Source organism: Nycticebus coucang, chromosome 17, assembly GCF_027406575.1.
Source record: "Nycticebus coucang isolate mNycCou1 chromosome 17, mNycCou1.pri, whole genome shotgun sequence".
NCBI lineage: Eukaryota > Metazoa > Chordata > Mammalia > Primates > Lorisidae > Nycticebus > Nycticebus coucang.
Genome location: NC_069796.1, coordinates 15136379 through 15157440, shown reverse-complemented (window position 1 = coordinate 15157440; position 21062 = coordinate 15136379). Strand labels below are relative to the sequence as shown.

Below are 21062 nucleotides of genomic sequence, written 5' to 3'. Positions count from 1 at the left end.
TTTTGAAACTACAACCACAATCAAGATACACTACAGTTCCATTGCCAAAAAAAAGTTTCCTTGGGCCCTGTTATAGTCCATACCCACCCCCATCCCAGGCAACCACAACCTACCTTTTGTCACCCTAGATTAGTTTGCATTTTCTAGAATATGACTGCTTTCTTTTACTCAGCATAACACCTTGACATTCATCCATGTTCCTCTAGAAATTTATTCTTCTTTATTTTAGGATAGCATTCCATTGTGTGGAAATACTCTATTTTGCTTATTCACTCACTATTTATGGATATTTAGATGGCTTCCAGGTTTGGGCTAATGTGAATAAAGGTGCCATGAATATTTATGTACAAGTCTATGTGTACACACAGGTTTCTATTTCTAAAACACCTAAAAATGGAAGTGTTAGGTCATAAGTCTCTGATAAGCATTATAAAAACATGCCTTTTTTCCAGAGTGGTTGTACCATGTTACATTCTCCCCAGAAGGTAAAAGAGTTCCAATTGTTCTACATCTTTCCCAACCTGTAGTACTATAAATCATCCTATTAATAATTTTACCTATGCTACTGGGAGTGTGAAGGTTATATGTATATTTTATTCTTGTTTCATTTTGTATGTATGTATCTTCCTGTAGACATCTGCTTTTGTCCCCCTTTTTATTTTCTGCTTATAGTATCCATTTTTTCCTTAAAGGAAAACTCATTTCCTACTCCCAGTGCCTGTGGTTTGGGAGAGGGGCTGACTCCTGTGGGCACATGACCCAGGAAGGACTATTCAGAATATTTCATCTCCCCTGGACACAGTGATTGGTGTATGTGACCCAAGTAGGACCAACCAAAGTCTTTCTCCGGTGGAAAACTTGAAGCTGAGTGAGAAAGGATCCTCCTTGTGCCACTAAGAAAGTTCATCTAATAAGAAATTTAGTCCAAAGGAAAGCAAAGCCCAAAATGACTAAGATAGGAGTTCACTGTAGCCTTTTGGGGTAGGCATATCTACACACTGATTATAGTATAACGCAGTAGTAAGCTCTGTGATAAATATATTCATAGCATGACTGGGGAGCATAGAGCAGGACAGGGTGTAAATTAGTTCTTTAAAAAAATTCCCAAAATTTTATATCCTCTCCTCCTCCATGCTCCCCAGTCATCCTAGGAATCATCTTAAAAGATGAATAGGAATTATCCAGCCAACAACAGGGATAGGTAGGAGTCCACAGACAGAAGAGAGAGTGTTTCTGAAGTCCAGAAAATGTGAAATAACATGATAATTCAAGAAAATCAACAAGTGGTACAATATAACCAGAGGGGAAGTGTTTGAAGTGTCTGTTTGTCTCTCCTGCTTTCTAGCACTCCATGGTAAGGTGGGTAAAAATGCAGCCCAGACAGTAAGGTGGGGTCAAGTCATGAAAGGCCCATCTCTTGTGCTATTCAAAAGACTTTAAAATTTCTTCTAAAGACTACTCTAGCTTTGGGAACAGGGCACTGCCTGGCAGCAATGGGAAGGATAGAATGGAGGGAAGACCAGTCTGGGATAGGGACCCCAGGGCAGTGCCTACTGCAGTGATTCAGGTGAGAAAGGATGGAGTCCAAACCTCCATTAACAGGTGTTCTCTATTTCAGGGTCAGGATACAATTCAAATACACTTTCTTCACAGTGACATAACACCAATAGAAGCATAGAAGGTAAGAATTCAGATAACCATATTTTTAATTTTAGGAAGTCCAAATTACATAAAAAGTGGTTTCCAAGTTACCATTATATTTCACAATATTTACTTACCTCCATGATCTGTGAATCTGTACTTATGGTTCTCCCTATTATGTATGCTAAAGTAACCAACGATTGTGTTCCATACCTACAGAGCAAAAAGATACTAATCAGGAGTGGAAAACATTTTGCAAGATTATGCGATAGTTTATACAGCAGATCAATGCTAAGCCCCTATTAATTCCTATCTCTCAAATCTATGCCAAAGACATATATGAACTAGTTTAGCTTCATCTTTTAATAAAAAATTCTATTACTGATAAATATTTAAACACTGATTTGTGTAACACATAGTTTTAAAAGTTTTATTTAATGTACAAAGTTCTTAAAATGATTATACTTATATTTTTAAATGAAGTAGTTAGAATATAAGTTGCATGTCTTAAATTAAGAAAAATGTCTAAGGGAGTAAATAAATACGAAAATTATACTTCTTAAAAAAAATAATTAATAACAGATCAATTTCAGAGCTGCTGACTAAAGCACCCTGAAAGTGTATTTAAAATTGTGTATTTGTGCATGTTTTTCAGAGAAAGGATGCACATTTTCTAATATCCTCAAAATGCTGGTGATCACTGCAGGCTAAGTGCCATGGTGCTACGTGAGCTCCTTCCAAGGAGGATGGTAATTGAAACTTTCTCTTTAGTGACCTTGAACATCCAACAAAAACCATCTAAGAAAAAAAACCATGAGATGTTGCTATGAAAAACCAGCAGATACTTACCTGATCAAAGAGCTGCTGAGTTAAAAAAGGAAATAAAGGACATTTGGATGCATTAAAAAGGAAATAAAGAATTAAGATTTTTGTGGAGGCGGAGCAAGATGGCAGCCGAGTAACAGCTTCCTTGCATCTGGGCACCGTGAGTCTGGGGAGATAGGACTCCAGGCATCTCTGGCTGGTGGGATCTGCCTATCATCACCCCTGAGAGGATACAGGGAGTCAGCGAGAGACTTCTGGACCCCAAGAGGAGGACTAAAACAGTGGAAAACCGGCAAGTGGTCGCGTGTGTTCAATCCGTCTAAACCCGCCCGCAACTGTAAGTTCAGTAGCAGTGAGACTGCAAACCAGAAAGGCCTTACCTGTGAACTGTTTTGGTGTCTTTGGACTTGGCACTCAGCTGAACTGCCTTGGGGAGAGACTGAGCGGGAGTGCGGAGAACTTTGGCCTTTGTCTAGGGCCCCAGTCTGAGCCGCTGAGCCAGACGGAGCTAATAGTGTTTGGCTCTGGGTCACAGGCAGCCATTGTGAGCAATCTGCCCCGGCAAGCTCCGCCCTCAGGGTCGCAGAGCTAGAATTGGGTGGGAGCTGGTAACCCAGCGACCAAGTAGCCTAAGGGCAGGGTCTGGGCTGCCTTGCAGCCCTAACCCTCGGGGGCAGAGGGAGACCAGTTTTGGCACACAGGGTAAGTGGATAGCCACTTCAGCAGTAATTCCAGCGACAAGCACTTCCCTGGGAAAGATTCTGCTCAGCAAGTGAACAAGTTCAAAGTCCCTTTTAAGTGGGCTGAAGAGAGATTTAGGGTGTCTACCTGCTGGGTTTGAGAAACTAGCAGCCTCCAGTCATATCAGAACTGTGATTAACATCTCATACCCCAGAAGACCACGTGTTGCCCAGACAATATTCAATAACATATACATACTGCTTTGTTTTTGGTTGTGTTTTTTTTTTTGTTTGTTTGGTTGGGGTTTTTTTTTGTTTATTTTGATGTTGTGGATTGTTGTTTCCTTTTTTAAGTTCAACCTTTTCCATACAGATCCTTTTTCTTTCTCAATTTTTCTAGTTTAATTATAATTTCCCATTGCTGCCTATTTCAATAATTAGAACTTCATTTTTGTTAGTGTTTCTACCGCTATTATTTGGTTTTCCACCCAATTTTATCCCATAAAGTTTTCTGTTTGCTTGTTTGGTTTGATTTATAGCATTTTTGTCTTTCCTCTCTACTTGGTGGAGGTGGGGTACTGTGTCTGATCAGGTTAGCAAAGAGCTGCTGACCTCAAGGGAACCACCCAACTGGGCACCCCCAGAAGGTGGTTTTTTTTTAAGGTTGTATCAAAGTACCCAACTGTAAACCTATATTGCTCTGTCTCCCTCTTTCTGTGCCTCTCTTCTTTTTGTCAATATTCCTTTTACCCACCCCCTCTCCTTTCTCTATTTTTCTTTTTTTTTCTTATCACACGGTCCCCCTTTCTTTCATCCCTTTTTTGCTCTTCAACCTTCTCACCCTTCTGGTCCTGTAACCCTTACTCCACAGGCTCAAGAACTTAAAGAGCAAGAGGAAGTGAAAGGAAAATTAGGGCAAGGAAACAGATAAAAGAAATCACTCATGAGGAAGAATCAGCAGAAAACTCCAGGCAACATGAAGAACCAGTCCAGAACAACCCTGCCAAGGGACCATGAGGTAGCTACTGCTGAAGATTCCACCTATAAAGAAATGTTAGGAATGACAGAAAGGGAATTTAGAATACACATGTTGAAAACAATGAAAGAAATGATGGAAACAATGAAGGAAACTGCTAATAAAGTGGAAAATAACCAAAAGGAAATTAAAAAACAGAATCAAATAAGAGATGAACGATACGAAGAATATAAAAAGGATATAGCAGAGCTGAAGGAACTGAAACAGTCAATTAGGGAACTTAAAGATGCAATGGAAAGTATCAGCAACAGGCTAGACCATGCAGAAGAAAGAATTTCAGAGGTAGAAGACAAAGTTTTTGAGATAACTCAGATAGTAAAAGAGGCAGAAAAGAAGAGAGAGAAAGCAGAACGTTCACTGTCAGAATTATGGGACTTTATGAAGCGTTCCAACATACGAGTTATTGGAATCCCAGAAGGGGAAGAAGAATGCCCCAGAGGAATGGAAGCCATACTAGAGAATATTATAAAAGAAAATTTCCCAAATATCACCAAAGATTCTGACACACTGCTTTCAGAGGGCTATCGGACCCCAGGTCGCCTCAACTCTAACCCAGCTTCCCCAAGACACATTGTGATGAATCTGTCCAAAGTCAAGACAAAAGAAAAGATTCTGCAAGCTGCCAGGAGTAAGCGCCAGTTGACCTACAGGGGCAAATCCATCAGAGTGACCGCAGACTTCTCTAATGAAACTTTCCAAGCAAGAAGACAATGGTCATCTACCTTTAATCTACTTAAACAGAACAATTTCCAGCCCAGAATTCTGTACCCTGCTAAGCTAAGCTTCAAAATTGACGGAGAAATCAAATCATTTACGGATATACAAACATTGAGGAAATTCGCCACAAGACCAGCTCTACAGGAAATACTTCAACCTGTTCTGCACACTGACCACCACAATGGATCAGCAGCAAAGTAAGAACTCAGAAATTAAAGGACAGAACCAAACCTCCACACTGATGCAAAAGATAAACTAAGCAATGGACTCTCACAAAATAAGACGAGTAGAATACTACCACACTTATCAATTATCTCAATAAATGTTAATGGATTGAATTCCCCACTGAAGAGACATAGATTGGTTGACTGGATTAAAAAACACAAGCCATCCATTTGCTGTCTGCAAGAAACACACCTGGCTTCAAAAGACAAATTAAAGCTCCGAGTCAAGGGTTGGAAGACAATGTTTCAGGCAAATGGAATTCAGAAGAAAAGAGGAGCTGCAATCTTATTTTCAGATACATGTGGATTTAAAGCAACTAAAGTCAAAAAAGACAAAGATGGTCACTTTATATTGGTCAAGGGAAAAATACAACAAGAAGACATTTCAATTCTAAATATTTATGCACCCAATTTAAATGCACCCAAATTCTTGAAACAGACCTTACTCAGTCTGAGCAATATGATATCTGATAATACCATAATAACAGGGGACCTTAACACTCCTCTTACAGAGCTGGACAGATCCTCTAAACAGAAATTAAACAAGGATATAAGAGATTTAAATGAGACCCTAGAACAACTGTGCTTGATAGACACATATAGAACACTCCATCCCAAAGATAAAGAATATACATTCTTCTCATCACCCCATGGAACATTCTACAAAATTGATCATATCCTGGGACACAAAACAAATATCAACAGAATCAAAAGAATTGAAATTTTACCTTGTATCTTCTCAGACCATAAGGCACTAAAGGTGGAACTCAACTCTAACAAAAATGCTCGACCCCATCCAAAGGCATGGAAATTAAACAATCTTCTTTTGAATAACAGATGGGTGAAGGAAGAAATCAAACAGGAAATCATTAACTTCCTTGAGTATAACAACAATGAAGACACAAGCTACCAAAACCTGTGGGATACTGCAAAAGCAGTTTTGAGAGGAAAATTCATCGCTTTAGATGCCTACATTCGAAAAACAGAAAGAGAGCACATCAACAATCTCACAAGAGATTTTATGGAATTGGAAAAAGAAGAACAATCTAAGCCTAAACTCAGTAGAAGAAAAGAAATATCCAAAATCAAATCAGAGATCAATGAAATTGAAAACAAAACAATCATTCAGAAAATTAATGAAACAAGGAGTTGGTTTTTTGAAAAAATAAATAAAATAGATAAACCATTGGCCAGACTAACGAGGAATAGAAAAGTAAAATCTCTAGTAACCTCAATCAGAAATGATAAAGGGGAAATAACAACTGATCCCACAGAGATACAAGAGATCATCTCTGAATACTACCAGAAACTCTATGTCCAGAAATTTGACAATGTAAAAGAAATGGATCAATATTTGGAATCACACCCTCTCCCTAGACTCAGCCAGGAAGAAATAGAGCTCCTGAACAGACCAATTTCAAGCACTGAGATCAAAGAAACAATAAAAAAGCTTCCAACCAAAAAATGCCCTGGCCCAGATGGCTTCACTCCAGAATTCTATCAAACCTTCAAGGAAGAGCTTATTCCTGTACTGCAGAAATTATTACAAAAAATTGAGGAAGAAGGAATCTTCCCCAACACATTCTATGAAGCAAACATCACCCTGATACCAAAACCAGGAAAAGACCCAAACAAAAAGGAGAATTTCAGACCAATCTCACTCATGAATATATGCAAAAATTCTCAACAAAATCCTAGCCAATAGATTACAGCTTATCATCAAAAAAGTCATTCATCATGATCAAGTAGGCTTCATCCCAGGGATGCAAGGCTGGTTTAACATACCCAAGTCTATAAACGTTATCCACCATATTAACAGAGGCAAAAATAAAGATCACATGATCCTCTCAATAGATGCAGAAAAAGCATTTGATAAAATCCAGCATCCTTTTCTAATTAGAACACTGAAGAGTATAGGCATAGGTGGCACATTTCTAAAACTGATTGAAGCTATCTATGACAAACCCACAGCCAATATTTTACTGAATGGAGTAAAGCTGAAAGCTTTTCCTCTTAGAACTGGAACCAGACAAGGTTGTCCTCTGTCACCTTTACTATTCAACGTAGTGCTGAAAGTTCTAGCCAATACAATTAGGGAAGACAAGGAAATAAAGGGAATCCAAATGGGAGCAGAGGAGGTCAAACTCTCCCTCTTTGCTGATGACATGATCTTATACTTAGAGAACCCCAAAGACTCAACCACAAGACTCCTAGAAGTCATCAAAAAATACAGTAATGTTTCAGGATATAAAATCAATGTCCACAAGTCAGTAGCCTTTGTGTACACCAATAACAGTCAAGATGAGAAGCTAATTAAGGATACAACTCCCTTCACCATAGTCTCAAGGAAAATGAAATACCTAGGAATATACCTAATGAAGGAGGTGAAGGACCTCTATAAAGAAAACTATGAAATCCTCAGAAAGGAAATAGCAGAGGATATTAACAAATGGAAGAACATACCATGCTCATGGATGGGAAGAATCAACATTGTTAAAATGTCTATACTTCCCAAAGCAATCTGCCTATTCAATGCCATTCCTATCAAAATACCAACATCGTACTTTCAAGATTTGGAAAAAATGATTCTGCGTTTTGTATGGAACCAGAAAAAAACCCGTATAGCTAAGGCAGTTCTCTGTAACAAAAATAAAGCTGGGGGCATCAGCATACCAGATTTTAATCTGTACTACAAAGCCATACTGCTCAAGACAGCATGGTACTGGCACAAAAACAGAGACATAGACACTTGGAATCGAATTGAAAACCAAGAAATGAAACTAACATCTTACAACCACCTAATCTTCGATAAACCAAACAAGAACATACCTTGGGGGAAAGACTCCCTACTCAATAAATGGTGTTGGGAGAACTGGATGTCTACATGTAAAAGACTGAAACTGGACCCACACCTTTCCCCACTCACAAAAATTGATTCAAGATGGATAAAGGACTTAAATTTAAGGCATGAAACAATAAAAATCCTCAAAGAAAGCATAGGAAAAACACTGGAAGATATTGGCCTGGGGAAAGACTTCATGAAGAAGACTGCCATGGCAATTGCAACAACAACAAAAATAAACAAATGGGACTTCATTAAACTGAAAAGCTTCTGTACAGCTAAGGAGACAATACCCAAAGCAAAGAGACAACCTACACAATGGGAAAGGATATTTGCATATTTTCAATCAGACAAAAGCTCGATAACTAGGATCTGTAGAGAACTCAAATTAATCCACATGAAAAAAGCCAACAATCCCATATATCAATGGGCAAGAGACATGAATAGAACTTTCTCTAAAGACGACAGACGAATGGCTAACAAACACATGAAAAAATGTTCAATATCTCTATATATTAGAGAAATGCAAATCAAAACAACCCTGAGATATCATCTAACCCCAGTGAGAATGGCCCACATCACAAAATCTCAAAACTGCAGATGCTGGCGTGGATGTGGAGAGAAGGGAACACTTTTACACTGCTGGTGGGACTGCAAACTAGTACAACCTTTCTGGAAGGAAGTATGGAGAAACCTCAAAGCACTCAAGCTAGACCTCCCATTTGATCCTGCAGTCCCATTACTGGGCATCTTCCCAGAAGGAAAAAAATCCTTTTATCATAAGGACACTTGTACTAGACTGTTTATTGCAGCTCAATTTACAATCGCCAAAATGTGGAAACAGCCTAAATGCCCACCAACCCAGGAATGGATTAACAAGCTGTGGTATATGTATACCATGGAATACTATTCAGCCATTAAAAAAAATGGAGACTTTACATCCTTTGTATTAACCTGGATGGACGTGGAAGACATTATTCTTAGTAAAGCATCACAAGAATGGAGAAGCATGAATCCTATGTACTCAATCTTGATATGAGGACAATTAATGACAATTATGGTTATGGGGGGGGAAGCAGAAAGAGGGAAGGAGGGAGGGGGGTGGGGCCTGGGTGTGTGTCACACTTTATTGGGGGCAAGACATGATTGCAAGAGGGACTTTACCTAACAATTGCAATTAGTGTAACCTGGCTTATTGTACCCTCAATGAATCCCCAACAATAAAAACATAAAATAAAATAAAATAAAGAAAGGAAATAAAAATTGAAATGCAGTTATTATAATGGACCAAACAAGAAAAAGTTGAACAGCCTTGATAATTAATATTATACAATTGATTTACTTCAAAAATACATACTTGAAATGAAAAATTATAAGAGTTAACTTTGGCATAATATACAAATAAGAGCAAGAGAAAAATGGCCCTTTTGTTTTTTTTAAGTTCTCAGTGGTAACTTAAGCTGTGTGAACTTGACCAAAGTGAAGGACAACAGACAGTCAGCATTTAATTCAGGTGAGAAAACCTGTTTCTATGGAGCAGGGGAGATATTTCACAGGAGATATTTCTTAGTTCTACATTTTAATTGGTCAGGTAGAAAAAGCCTGTAAGATGACTTAAGAAATTTGAATTTCAAAGAAACCAAGTTCCAACCTAAAAAAGAAAAGCAGAAAAACAGAGGAAACCTACCTCTGTTACTAACCGTGTGAATTTCCACCAAACCCAGAAGGGTTACTCCAGGAGGGAGGGCTGGGTTTGATGTCACCTTGAGCAATTTATAAATTGTAAAAATGGAGAATAACATACATCTAGAAGCATCGGTCTGGAGATCAAGTGAGATGATGCATTTGGAAACACCTGTTAGAGTACCTGGCACGCTTCCTGCCTTCTTGTTTGTGTCAAATTCAAAAGGAGTTATTTTCGAGATATGTTTTGGCCTTCTTACTTGAAAGCAATCTCTTTGAAATGTTACTGAAAAAAATATATCTGTTACAAATAGTTCATCCTTACCAGTTTATAAATAGCTTATTAATGTTTTAAAGAATCCAACTGGAAGTCTACCTCATTTATTTAAAAATTTTTCTGAAATTCAGATAAATAAGTCACATATGTTATCTTTCTAAGCAATACAAATTTCAAACCTCTAAACAAATCTTGGCATCTCGGGCAGCAGCTATGGCTCAGTGAGTAGTGTGCCAGCCCCATATACCAAGGGTGGCGGGTTTGAACCCGGCCCCAGACAAACTGCAACAAAAAATAGCCAGGCGTTGTGGCAGGCACCTGTAGTCCTAGCTACTCGGGAGGCTGAGGCAAGAGAATCACCTAAGCCCAGTAGCCTGAGGGTGCTGTGAGCTGTGATGCCACAGCATTCAACTAAGGGCAACAAAGTGAGACTCTGTCTCTTAAAAAAAAAAAAAAAAAACTTGGCATCTCAAAATGTTTAAAAGACATAACATTATTAAAAATGTGTCAGGAACATATTAAAAAATTAGTAATTTTCAGTAGTACTCTCATTAAATCGGTAACTAAAAAGTTAGCATGGCAGGAAGTAAGAGAGAGCTGGGAAGCCCAGCCAGAGACATGAGCTCTCTCTCAGGTCCTCCTATTCTATAAAGGCACTGACTTTAGGTAAGTTATTTAACTTCCGAATCTTGCTTATTAATTGGTAATTATTTTACAGATGGTTGTGAAAACTATTGCATATGTAAACATGTTATTTTAAAACTTTAAGGCAAGTTTTGTCATTCTAATCATGGCATTCCAACACTGTTGAGAATTGTTATCAATATCATAAAATAGAAAATCACATACTGAGAAAAAGAAATAAACTGATTAACATAAGGACTCCTGTAATGAAACAGATTATATTTCATATCAACCCAGTAAGATTATATTAATTATAACGAATATTAAGCATTTATTGTATGCAAAGCATTACAAATAGCACATTATCGAATCATCCTAAAACCTAATTATTATCATCCTCATTGCTGAATAAGGAAACTGAAGCTTAGGTTAAAAATCTTGTTTAAGGTCACGCATTTAGCAGGCTCCTCAACCTAAGAATGATCTGATTCTAGATTTCGTGGTCTTAACTCTGTGACACAACATGTCTCCAATGGATAAATAAAAAGCTAAAAACACAATAAATAAAAAGACTAAGGAAAATAATGAAGACTCATTTTCCATAATTCTCGGAGGAAGAAACCACACTTTACTGTACTGTTCTCTGTATCTGCTCTGTCCTCTCAATTCTAGAAGTGTCCCAATGGCTTCAACACACTGTCACCATCAGACATGACTGCTCTGTGCCTTGCATACTATGCCAGTTAGAAACAGGAGATCACCAATGAAGGATACACAAAATAAAACTTCTTGGCATGATATTCAAGCCCTGTTATCACCTGTCCTTCTGTCTGACCCCCAATTATCTTCCTATCTCTAGCTCCTCCTATCCAGGGCTCTACATTCCACTCAGTTATTGCCACCAGGCCTAAGTCAGCCTCCCAGTCCTGCCTCCAGGTATTTCCCAGTGTCCTCCTCTGTATAGACAGAAGTAGTTTTCCAGGGCTGCATGTTCAAATCACACTCACATTTCTTGCCCCTAAATCTCCAAAGCCCTTGCCATCTTTCTTTGATAGCATTTACCAGACGGCAGATCCTAATCACTTTACAGCCCCCATAACAGCTTGAACTGAACTTAAAGTTTTCTTTTTTCTAATCAGAAAGAACCTTAGAATTTATCAAATACAACATCTGTCATTTTACAGAAGAAACCAAGGCTTGCCTGTTAACTAATAAGCAAACAATAAATAGATGTTTTAGTTCCAGTTCCAGATAAGAGAGCTGGAAATTTTTATTTCTCTTCACTGTATTTCTTTTGGAACGACTGGTCTGCTGGCAAACACCACTTTGTTTATATCAGCACATCCCAAGCTGGAGCTCAGAAGAACTGCTTCTGTAAGATGCTAGGTGTTCAAAATATGTGGAAAAACTCCAAGTTTCCTTCTGCGGGGCTTTGTGTTAGAGCATTTGTAATGCTAAAATATACTGTGAGTTTGCAAACGTGAAGGTTAAAACCGTTTTGAACGTGAGTGAACTATAGTCTTGCTTGTTCCCAGAAGGCTCATCATCCTCATCTTTCGGGAGTAACGTTCAGCAGAACACACTTAAGAAAATCTAAGCGCTCTCTTCCTGGTCCTCAGTCCGATTTTAGGAAATTCTGTATAAGTACTTCTCACATAGTTAATATAAAATTTATTTTTTACTTACACTTTTACACTATCTTTATCATTACAAGAGGACCAGTGACATATAAATAATTGTGTCAAACAGAACTATTTAATAAATGATAATTAAATATTCTGCTATACAAAGAACTACGTAACTAGTCAGGAGTTGGGTCCTCTGGCAAATCATGACCTATTTGTTAAAGAAGCTGTTCTCTCTACATTCTAATCCCAAAATTGCTGCTAGTGAGATCAGCAGGAGGTTCTGGAAGAAAAGTCAAGGACTATGGGTGAAGGTAGTGACTTTGGGCAAGATCAGTATGCAGCAAGGGAACAGGTGGCTTCACAGACCATGGTGACAGAGCTTTTGTTATAAGATCCAGGGCAAGAGAACAAAAACCAACAGACAATCTTATGAGGTTTGAGTCCCTGAAACCTCATGGAATAAGGGGACCTGTGTAAATAATTCTGCTTTAAAACCCAACTTCCAAATTCCCAGTGGAAGGTAGGGCTAAGGCAGGATAGAATTATCTTTAATGACTTAAACAAATATGGAAGACATAATTTACCCTCCAGGTGTTAGGGATTCATTGAAAAGTAAGGAGTTTATAGAGTCCTCTGAGGCAATGAACCAGGGGGCAATGATCTCTGCATGGCTCTGCCATGTGTGTTCCACAATGAGCCACAGAAACGGTCTGGTACATATTAACTTTCACCTACACATTTTTAATTTCTGATTTAAAAACATAACTTTTGGTGTTGTAAAAGGGCTTAATGTTTATAAAAGGATTACTTTCTCTATAAGAAAACCATATCCACATTCTTAAACATTTATGTTCTAAATGTACTTTTGTTCTAAAGGGATAAACTTATTTACAGAAAGTATTTTCTTACTTTTCAGTGTTTTCAGGTGATAGGAACTGTTGGCTACTGCTGTCTCTGCCTAATCTATGTGCGTGGATACAACTATGTATGCATGTGTAGGACACACTAATTTGGGGCTCTTGAGAATGTATGGTCAAGTAATGTTCTAGATTCAAAGACCAGCTATCAGGGTGTGCTATCTGATATCTGTATGGGAATGTAGATCTTACCAATAGAGGGCCTACAGAGTGAGCTTATTTAATCTTAAAAGGTGTCAATGCAGACATGTAAAGGGAATCTGACAAACGAAAGATGTCAGCAATAGTCAGACCAGTACCCTAAACGAGCACTATTTCTTGATGACATTGGGATAAAATAAATGAACAGCTGATACACATTCATACCAGAAAATATGACTCGCTGTAATCTCTTAAGACAAATATTTTAGTGGGCACAATGGGGAAACAGAAGTAACTAGTGTCCCACACATATCCATTTTCGTTCAGAAAGTGAAAACTAAATAAAGATAAGTGACTTACTCTTCCATAACAGAGCTAGTGCATGGTGAGACTAAAAACAGGAAAAACCTTACTTTCCCAGTCAAAGTACTTTGCTGACCTAGCCAGAATAAAGCTGAGCCTCTAGCACCAAACCAGTGACCTAAATAAAAGAGACCTCATAGTCTTCTTCTTACCTTTCACTCACAGCTTGCCAGTTGTTGACTAAAAAGTCTTTTGCAATGTACCGGCCAACTTCAGATGTTGCCACAATTTCAATTACGTTTGTTTCATTGAAAGCGAACAGAGATGTGGTGATGGCATACTCCAAATATCTGCAAAAGTGCATTTGCAAAAATTAAGTTTCTAACCTCCAATATAAAGAGTTAATTTAAATAACCAGGATTAAAACTCCATGGTCCCAAGTTAGGGAGGTACAGATAGGCACTGCTTTAATTCTTACACGAGCCCGTTTCTGTTTTTCTCCCTGTCATTTGTTAATTGTATTCCTCCATCAGGAACTTGAGGGTGAGCTGACCATGGTCACCTGTTTAGAATCCAGGGGTCTTTGCTGCAGCTCATTGCATAAGCAAGTTGAATCCTTTCTTCTTCCTCAGTTGTGTTAGTGTACACATCTAACAAAAAGTCCCATTCTTTATCACTCCCCAAGGCAATGCCGTAACATAAAATCACACTTTGAATCGGATAAGGTATTCTGTAAGATATAACATGCAATTATTTTTCCTAGTAGTTAAGTTGTATGTTTATCCAGGTTGTCATATATTACAAGTATAAATCTAGAAAAAAAATTTGAGATCTTAGATATAGAAGTCAAAAGCAGGGATCTAGAGACACAATTGTGGGAGCTGTCATTTGCATTAATTCTATGGGAAAAGATCATCAAATTAGCTCAGAAACTAAAAAAGTAAATTAGTACAGGGTATGTTCAGGATCATCAAATTAGCTTAGAAACTAAAAAATCAAATTAGTACAGGGTATGTTCAGGATCATCAAATTAGCTTAGAAACTAAAAAATCAAATTAGTACAGGGTATGTTCAGGATCATCAGATTAGCTTAGAAACTAAAAAAGTAAATTAGTACAGGGTATGTTCAGGATACAAGTCTGGTGTTGTAGCTCATTATCACATTTCCTAAGAGTCCATCTGAAGCAGGATGGTAGAGGTAATACAATCAAATGGCAGAGTCACAGTGTGACCTCTCAGTGACACTGCAAACTCAGGAAGAGAGAGACGAGCTGTCACGCACCCACAGACAGAATGGTAATAAACAATTGTAAAGAACAACCTACTAAGATTCTCAGTAAGCACGGAGAGTTAAAAGTAAATGCTTTGGGGGAGAAAGCCCTGACAATGACAGCTGCTGGATGAGGGTGATGATTCACCGTGTAAGCTCTAAGCTTCTGTTGTTATGCACAGACCTATATGAAGCAAGCGTTTTAAAAATATTTGAAAAAATAAAAAATAATAAAGATATTTGAAAAGAATAGTAGGAGAGGGAAATTAACAAGGTGAAAGCAAAACGATCTTTCCCACAGAGAAAACATCAAAAAGAGAAATTTTTAGTGCAAAAATAGGAGAGAAACAGGGAAGATGACGGTACCACTCTTACTCATACTGCGGATCGTTCCCCCATTTTCTGAAGAGTTCTCTCGACTGCTGAAGACAATCTTCAAGGCCCAACCAACATGCAGTTTCAAAAAATTTTTCCAGGGATATTCTTGATGGAAAAGTCAAACAAAAACAGTTTATTTTGCAAAACCACCTTCATTTTCTCTGCCTCCAAGAATACGTTTCACAAAAGGATGGATATTATAAAGCATCCTTTTAATAGCATCAAGTTTGTTTGTAAAAAATTGCTTTTTTAGATAACAAATATATTTTAGATTTAGAGAAATATTTTCTGAGAGGCTCACAGCCACCAAAAAAGCTCCTGAACTAGTAGTTTTTGAAAGTTAGAAATAAATTACTACCGTGCTTCATCTCCCTCCAACACACAGGGTGCGTGTAGACATGTCCACATCTATTGTCAATTTATTATTCCTCCATTTTATAATAATGTTCCTATTGATACAAAGTGACTTTACAATATCTGACTTAATAGTCTTAAAAATCAAGTTCTTTCTCTGTGCAAGAAATGAAAAGGGAATCACTTATTTCTCCCCTTCAACCCTTTACTTTCCCTTGATTAAGTGTCTTTTTCTTGTCCTACTAAATCTGGCTGGTTTACTTTGTTCTCATAGCTGAGCAGGCATACATATTATGGCTTAAAACAAAATGAGTTCAAAAGGAAACAGAAAAGAAGAAGAATAAATCTTGGTAAGGAAGGCCTTGCAGTGCAGCTCCCTGCCCTCTCCAAGTTTGGGGTCAAGAGTGAAGAAACCCAAACTGCTCATAAATTTCCAGAAAATGCAAAAGCCAAATCTCTGTTGCCTCACCCTCCAGTTTCAATCCAGCCTGGCCTGACCTTCTGATAAGCAGAAATGAACGTCCAAGGGCGGGTGACAGTTCTGGGCGTTCATTTACATCCTCGCTGCCTGTCCCCACCCATCCTGACCCCAGGCTGGCTACAGCAAGAACAAGAGTCCTGTGATGTGCAATTTAACTCCCCAGGGCTGCTCTGAAGAGAACTGGCCCCACAAAAAGCAGTTACTTCAGTCCAATTTAGGACAGAGGAGGATCCACATGGTTAACCTCCCTGTCATCCATTTACTTGTCTATTCAGTTCTGCAACCTTCCAGTCACACCTTATACACTAAAATTTCTACTCTCACTTGAGAGTTACCACACTTTGTATGTTTTGCATTTCTTTCTTGGTTAAATTGATTTGAGCCGATGTTGACTAGAAGTAGTAGGTATCTCCCTTGTATTATGTTGGCTACAATTTCTCTCCCCACATCTAGAAACCCAGCCTACATCCACAAACTCGGGTCACAGGAAGGTCACAGGTGCCATAGCCCATTTGGCCTTCTGGGACCCTCGTGACAATGTGCTTACTCCTCTCACCAAAGCATTGACCTGAAAATAGCTAGTGATACTCACCCATGCTCACATGGAGGTAACTGGTATCTATCACTGTCAACCTATCTTTTCTAGTTTGCATAGTTGCAGATATTCCTATTAACAATAATAATACACAGAGAGGACTTTCCCCTGTGGCTTTCCCATGCCCTTCAACTCACTGGTGGAGATTAGCTTTGCCTAGTACAACCCTTCTTCAATAGCAGGACACACTATTGAGTTTTGAGAATACAGAGCTGTAAGCTCCTGGGTGCACACACATGTGCTTCTCCACACAGTACATGGGGCCCACGAATCCCTGAGCTATTGTTTTCAAATAGCATACAAAATCTCTCAGTGAATAAAGGGTGTTAAGATTTTATGTAAATATGAATCCCTGTTATTCAGTTATCACTGCTTAGAACATACTCACAGAGCTAAATAGTCATCTTGCAAGGCCGCCACATTTTCAATAATTATAGTTGAATAAATATTCCACGTGGAGTTAAGTCTTGTCAGTAGATACTTCTGTAAACAATAAAGGAGATACACTGTTAATTCTGGCTCACAATGCGGAGTTTTCACTGTATTTGTATTTACCTAAAATGACATGAATAGAAAAATGGCAGATACTTCTTCAGAAATTATCTGTTACTAAATGTGCAACTGTTTTATTTTTAACCTCTCCAAGTTCAGTACCTTATTTGTAAAGTGTGGTTTACAATAATACCAATGTTATAGTGTTACTGAAGATAAATAGTTACAATGTATGTAAGCACACTGCCTGGCATTTAATAAGAACTCAAAAAATATTAGCAATTATTAACATTGAATATCACTCCAACATTTTTAGTTGTCTTCAAAATAGAGAAGAAAATGTAAAAATATCAAATAGCCTCTCTACATTCAAAAAAGAAAAAAAAAGAAGAACTGGTTTATGTGCTATGTAAATGGAAGTGCATAAAATAACCTTTCTTCAACTGAGCTACCTGCTGGTAAATATAAGATTATAAAAGTTAGACAAGTTAGACATTTACTAATATACCTCTAAGAAAACACTAGATGTTATTCATGGAAATTCTTTAAAAACAAATATTAGGTATTTTTGGTTTTGTTTTGTACTTTTGAGACAGGTCTGTACCTGGGGTACAGCAGCTGGATCATAGCTCACTGCAGCCTCGAATAACTAGGCTGAAGAAATCTTCCTGCCTCAGCCTCCTGAGGAGGTGGCTAATTTTTAAATTTTCTGTAGAGACAGGCTCCTGCTATTGCACAGGCTGGTCTAGAACTCTTGGCCTCCAGGGATCCTCCCACCTCAGCCTCCCAATCCTCCCTCACAGGCTTGAGCCACCAGGCCAGTTGTTACTTCTTTTCCCAGAACCAGTCATCGGACATTATCAATTAGGCAACTCAATCCCTCAAACATTTAAGTGACTTCTTCTACTGGTCCCATCCTGTGCTCAACTAAGTTCCCATCAGGACTTTGGACATTAGGAAAAAACAAAGTCTAGAATCCAGAGATATTTGTGATCTCTCCCTCAGAGTGACCCAGAAACTCACTTGAAATCATCCCCTAAAATACTTTCTGGTTTGCTGGTGGCCCCTAACTGTCTGTAGAGGGCTTCCTAACTTATGCTTTGATTTTGACTGTGCCATTTTTCTTATGATTACTGTCTGATATCTAATAATGGAACTTCCCCCCTTTTATAATTTTTCATTTATGATGGCATCTTATTTCTTCATTCATGAATTCTAATTTTCCTCTTTCTCTTCCTAACATCAAGATCAGCACAAAACTTTTACTTTTTCTAGAATATATCTGTAGGCTGGTCCTAGAGATCGGAGTATTGTAATTATGAAAACAAGATTGTTAGAATCATTTTATTTACCTAAAAATCTCTTACGGAAATAATTTCTACTAAATACTATCCTTTTCTTAAAAAAAAGAAAGAAAGAAAGAAAAGAAAGGCATACCACTTCCATCTGCTACTTCTGGTTTCTTAGGACATACTCCTGTTTCACCAAGAATTTAGTACCTTTCCAAACTCTACTCATACGCATTTTCTAAACTCCTAGGCCAGGTTTATGATTAAGGTATTTTCTTCCAAGAATAACCAGCCTTTGCTAAGAAAACTCATATATATTTTTATATATATGGGAAAGACCTGTCTTATAGATGCCAGCTAGGATATGAAAAGAGAAATAAAGAAAAAACTACATAACAAAGAATGAAATTACCTTTAATAATGGGTATATATTATAGTTGTTCACATCAGAAACAAGATCCCTGGTTACCAAGTTTACCAAGACAGCATGCCATACTATGATTTCATCTTCTTCAGCAAGGTACTTGGTTAAATCAAGTGCTGTTTCAATCTCAACATAATTGTTTCTGTTTGGTTAAAAAAAACCACAGACTCAAAAAACCTTTACCTACTAAAGGATTTACACACATTTGATGGTTGTTCCATGCTAAAATGCCTGACTACAATAAGGTATGTAAATAAATTAAAAAGATACAGGGTAAAAATCCCATCTTATTGATAAGAAGAACCTAAGCAATGTTGACAGACCTTCCATTTCAGTTTGGTACCTTCAAGTGGCCAAAGTCTTGAGGACTATAGAAAATCCATGCTAATTATTAGGAAGTAGAATAATTGTGCATTTAGTATGAAGTATTATGAGACTATAATTTCCATTCAGCAAGTATTAATTAAAAGTCATTATCTAATGCTCTGCCAGCTACTAGTGGGCATAGCAACTGTAGGCATACCTCAGAGATATTGTGGGTCGGGTGGTTACAGACTGTCACAATACAGCAAACATCGTAATACTGAGGAAGTCACAGGAAGTTTTTGATTTCTCAGTGCATAAAAGTTATGTTTACTATATTGTAAAATTTAAATATGTAATATGTATGTCTAAAAAACAATGTACATACCTTAATTAAAAAATATTTTATTGCTAAAAACTGCTAATGATCATCTGAGCCCTTAGAGAGCCATAATCTTTTTGTTGGTGGAAAGTGTTGCCTTGACGATGACTAACTGATCAGAGTGGTGGCTGTGTAAGGGTGGCGGTGACAATTTCTGAAAATAAGACTACGATGATGTTTCCTATAGCTACTGACTTTTCCTTTCATGAAAGATTTCTCTGTAGCATGCGATGCTATTTGATAGCATTCTACCCGTAGTAGAATATTTTTTAAAATCGAAGTCAATCCTCTCAAACCCTGCCACCACTTTACCAAGTAAGTTTACGTACTATTCCTAATTCTTTGCTGCCACAGCATTTTAAACAAGAGGAGTTTCCATCTCAATCAACCAAACATCTTTGCCCATCCATAAGAAGCAACTTCTCATCCATTCAAGTTTTAGCATGAAATTGCAGCAATTCAGTCCCATCTTCGAGCTCCACTTCTAATCCTAGTTCTGCTGCTATTTCTACCACATCTTCAGGTACTTCCTCCACTGAAGTCTTGAACCTCTCAAAGTCTTCCATGAAGGTTGGAATCAACTTCTTACAAACTCTTGTTCCTGTTGCTATTTTGATCTCTTGCCATGAGTCACAAATGTTCTTAATGGTATCTAGAATGGTGACTCTTTTATAGAAGGTTTTCAATTTATTTTGCCCAGATCCATCAGAGGACTCGCTATTTATGGCAGCTATAGCCTCACAAAATGTATTTCTTAAATAATAAGGTTTAAAAGTAGAAATTACCCCATAATCTGTGGACTGCAAAATGGATACCAAGTTAGAAGACATGAAAACAACTTTATTCTCTTGTCCATCTCCACCAGAGCTCTTGGTAACCAAATACATTGTCAATGAGCAGTTATATTTGGAAGGAATCTTTTTATTTTTTTTCCAGAACAGTAGGTCTTAAGAATGGGATTGCAATGTTCAGCAAACAATGTTACAAACAGATGTATTGTCATCCAGGCTTTGTTATTTCATTTATATAGCACATGCAAAGGAGATTTAGCATCATTCTTAAGAGCTCTAAAAGTTCTGAAATGATAAATGAGCACTGACTTCACCTTAAGGTTACCAGCTGCACTGGCCCCTGACAAGACAAGCAGCCTGCTCTCTGAAGCTTTGATGCCAGGCATTGACTTCTTCTCTCTAGCTGTGAAAATCCTACATGACTTCTTTCAATGGAAAGCTGTTTCACCTACATTGAAACAGTCATCTTCATCAATTATCTTAATTTGACCTTCTAGATAATTTGCAACAACTTTTAGATCAGCAGTTGCCCTTTCACCTTATACTTTTATGTTATGGAGAAGGCTTCTTTCCTTAATCCTCATGAATTGACGTCTGCTAGTTTCAAACTTTTTTCTACACCTTCCTTGCCTCTGTCAGTCTTCATTAGGATTTGGCTTAAGAAAATTTTATGACTGGTTTGTTCTTCTATCCAAACAACTCAACTTTCTCCATATCAGCAATAAAGATGTCTTCCTTTCTTATCATTTGCGTGTTGACTGGAGT

The 21062-nt window shown here is 37.8% G+C and overlaps 1 protein-coding gene across 1 annotated transcript in view; it reads right to left on the bottom strand.

Moving 5' to 3' along the window:
* Positions 1–21062, bottom strand: part of LVRN (laeverin) — an 87234-nt gene that overhangs the window by 9642 nt on the left and 56530 nt on the right. Inside the window, exons 14-19 of the mRNA XM_053567146.1 lie at positions 18810–18963; positions 17005–17099; positions 15184–15291; positions 14101–14268; positions 13751–13888; positions 1779–1854 (exon numbers count right to left, since the gene is read on the bottom strand). Coding sequence (XP_053423121.1) covers positions 1779–1854; positions 13751–13888; positions 14101–14268; positions 15184–15291; positions 17005–17099; positions 18810–18963 — 739 coding nt within the window. The remainder of the gene's footprint in view (positions 1–1778; positions 1855–13750; positions 13889–14100; positions 14269–15183; positions 15292–17004; positions 17100–18809; positions 18964–21062) is intronic.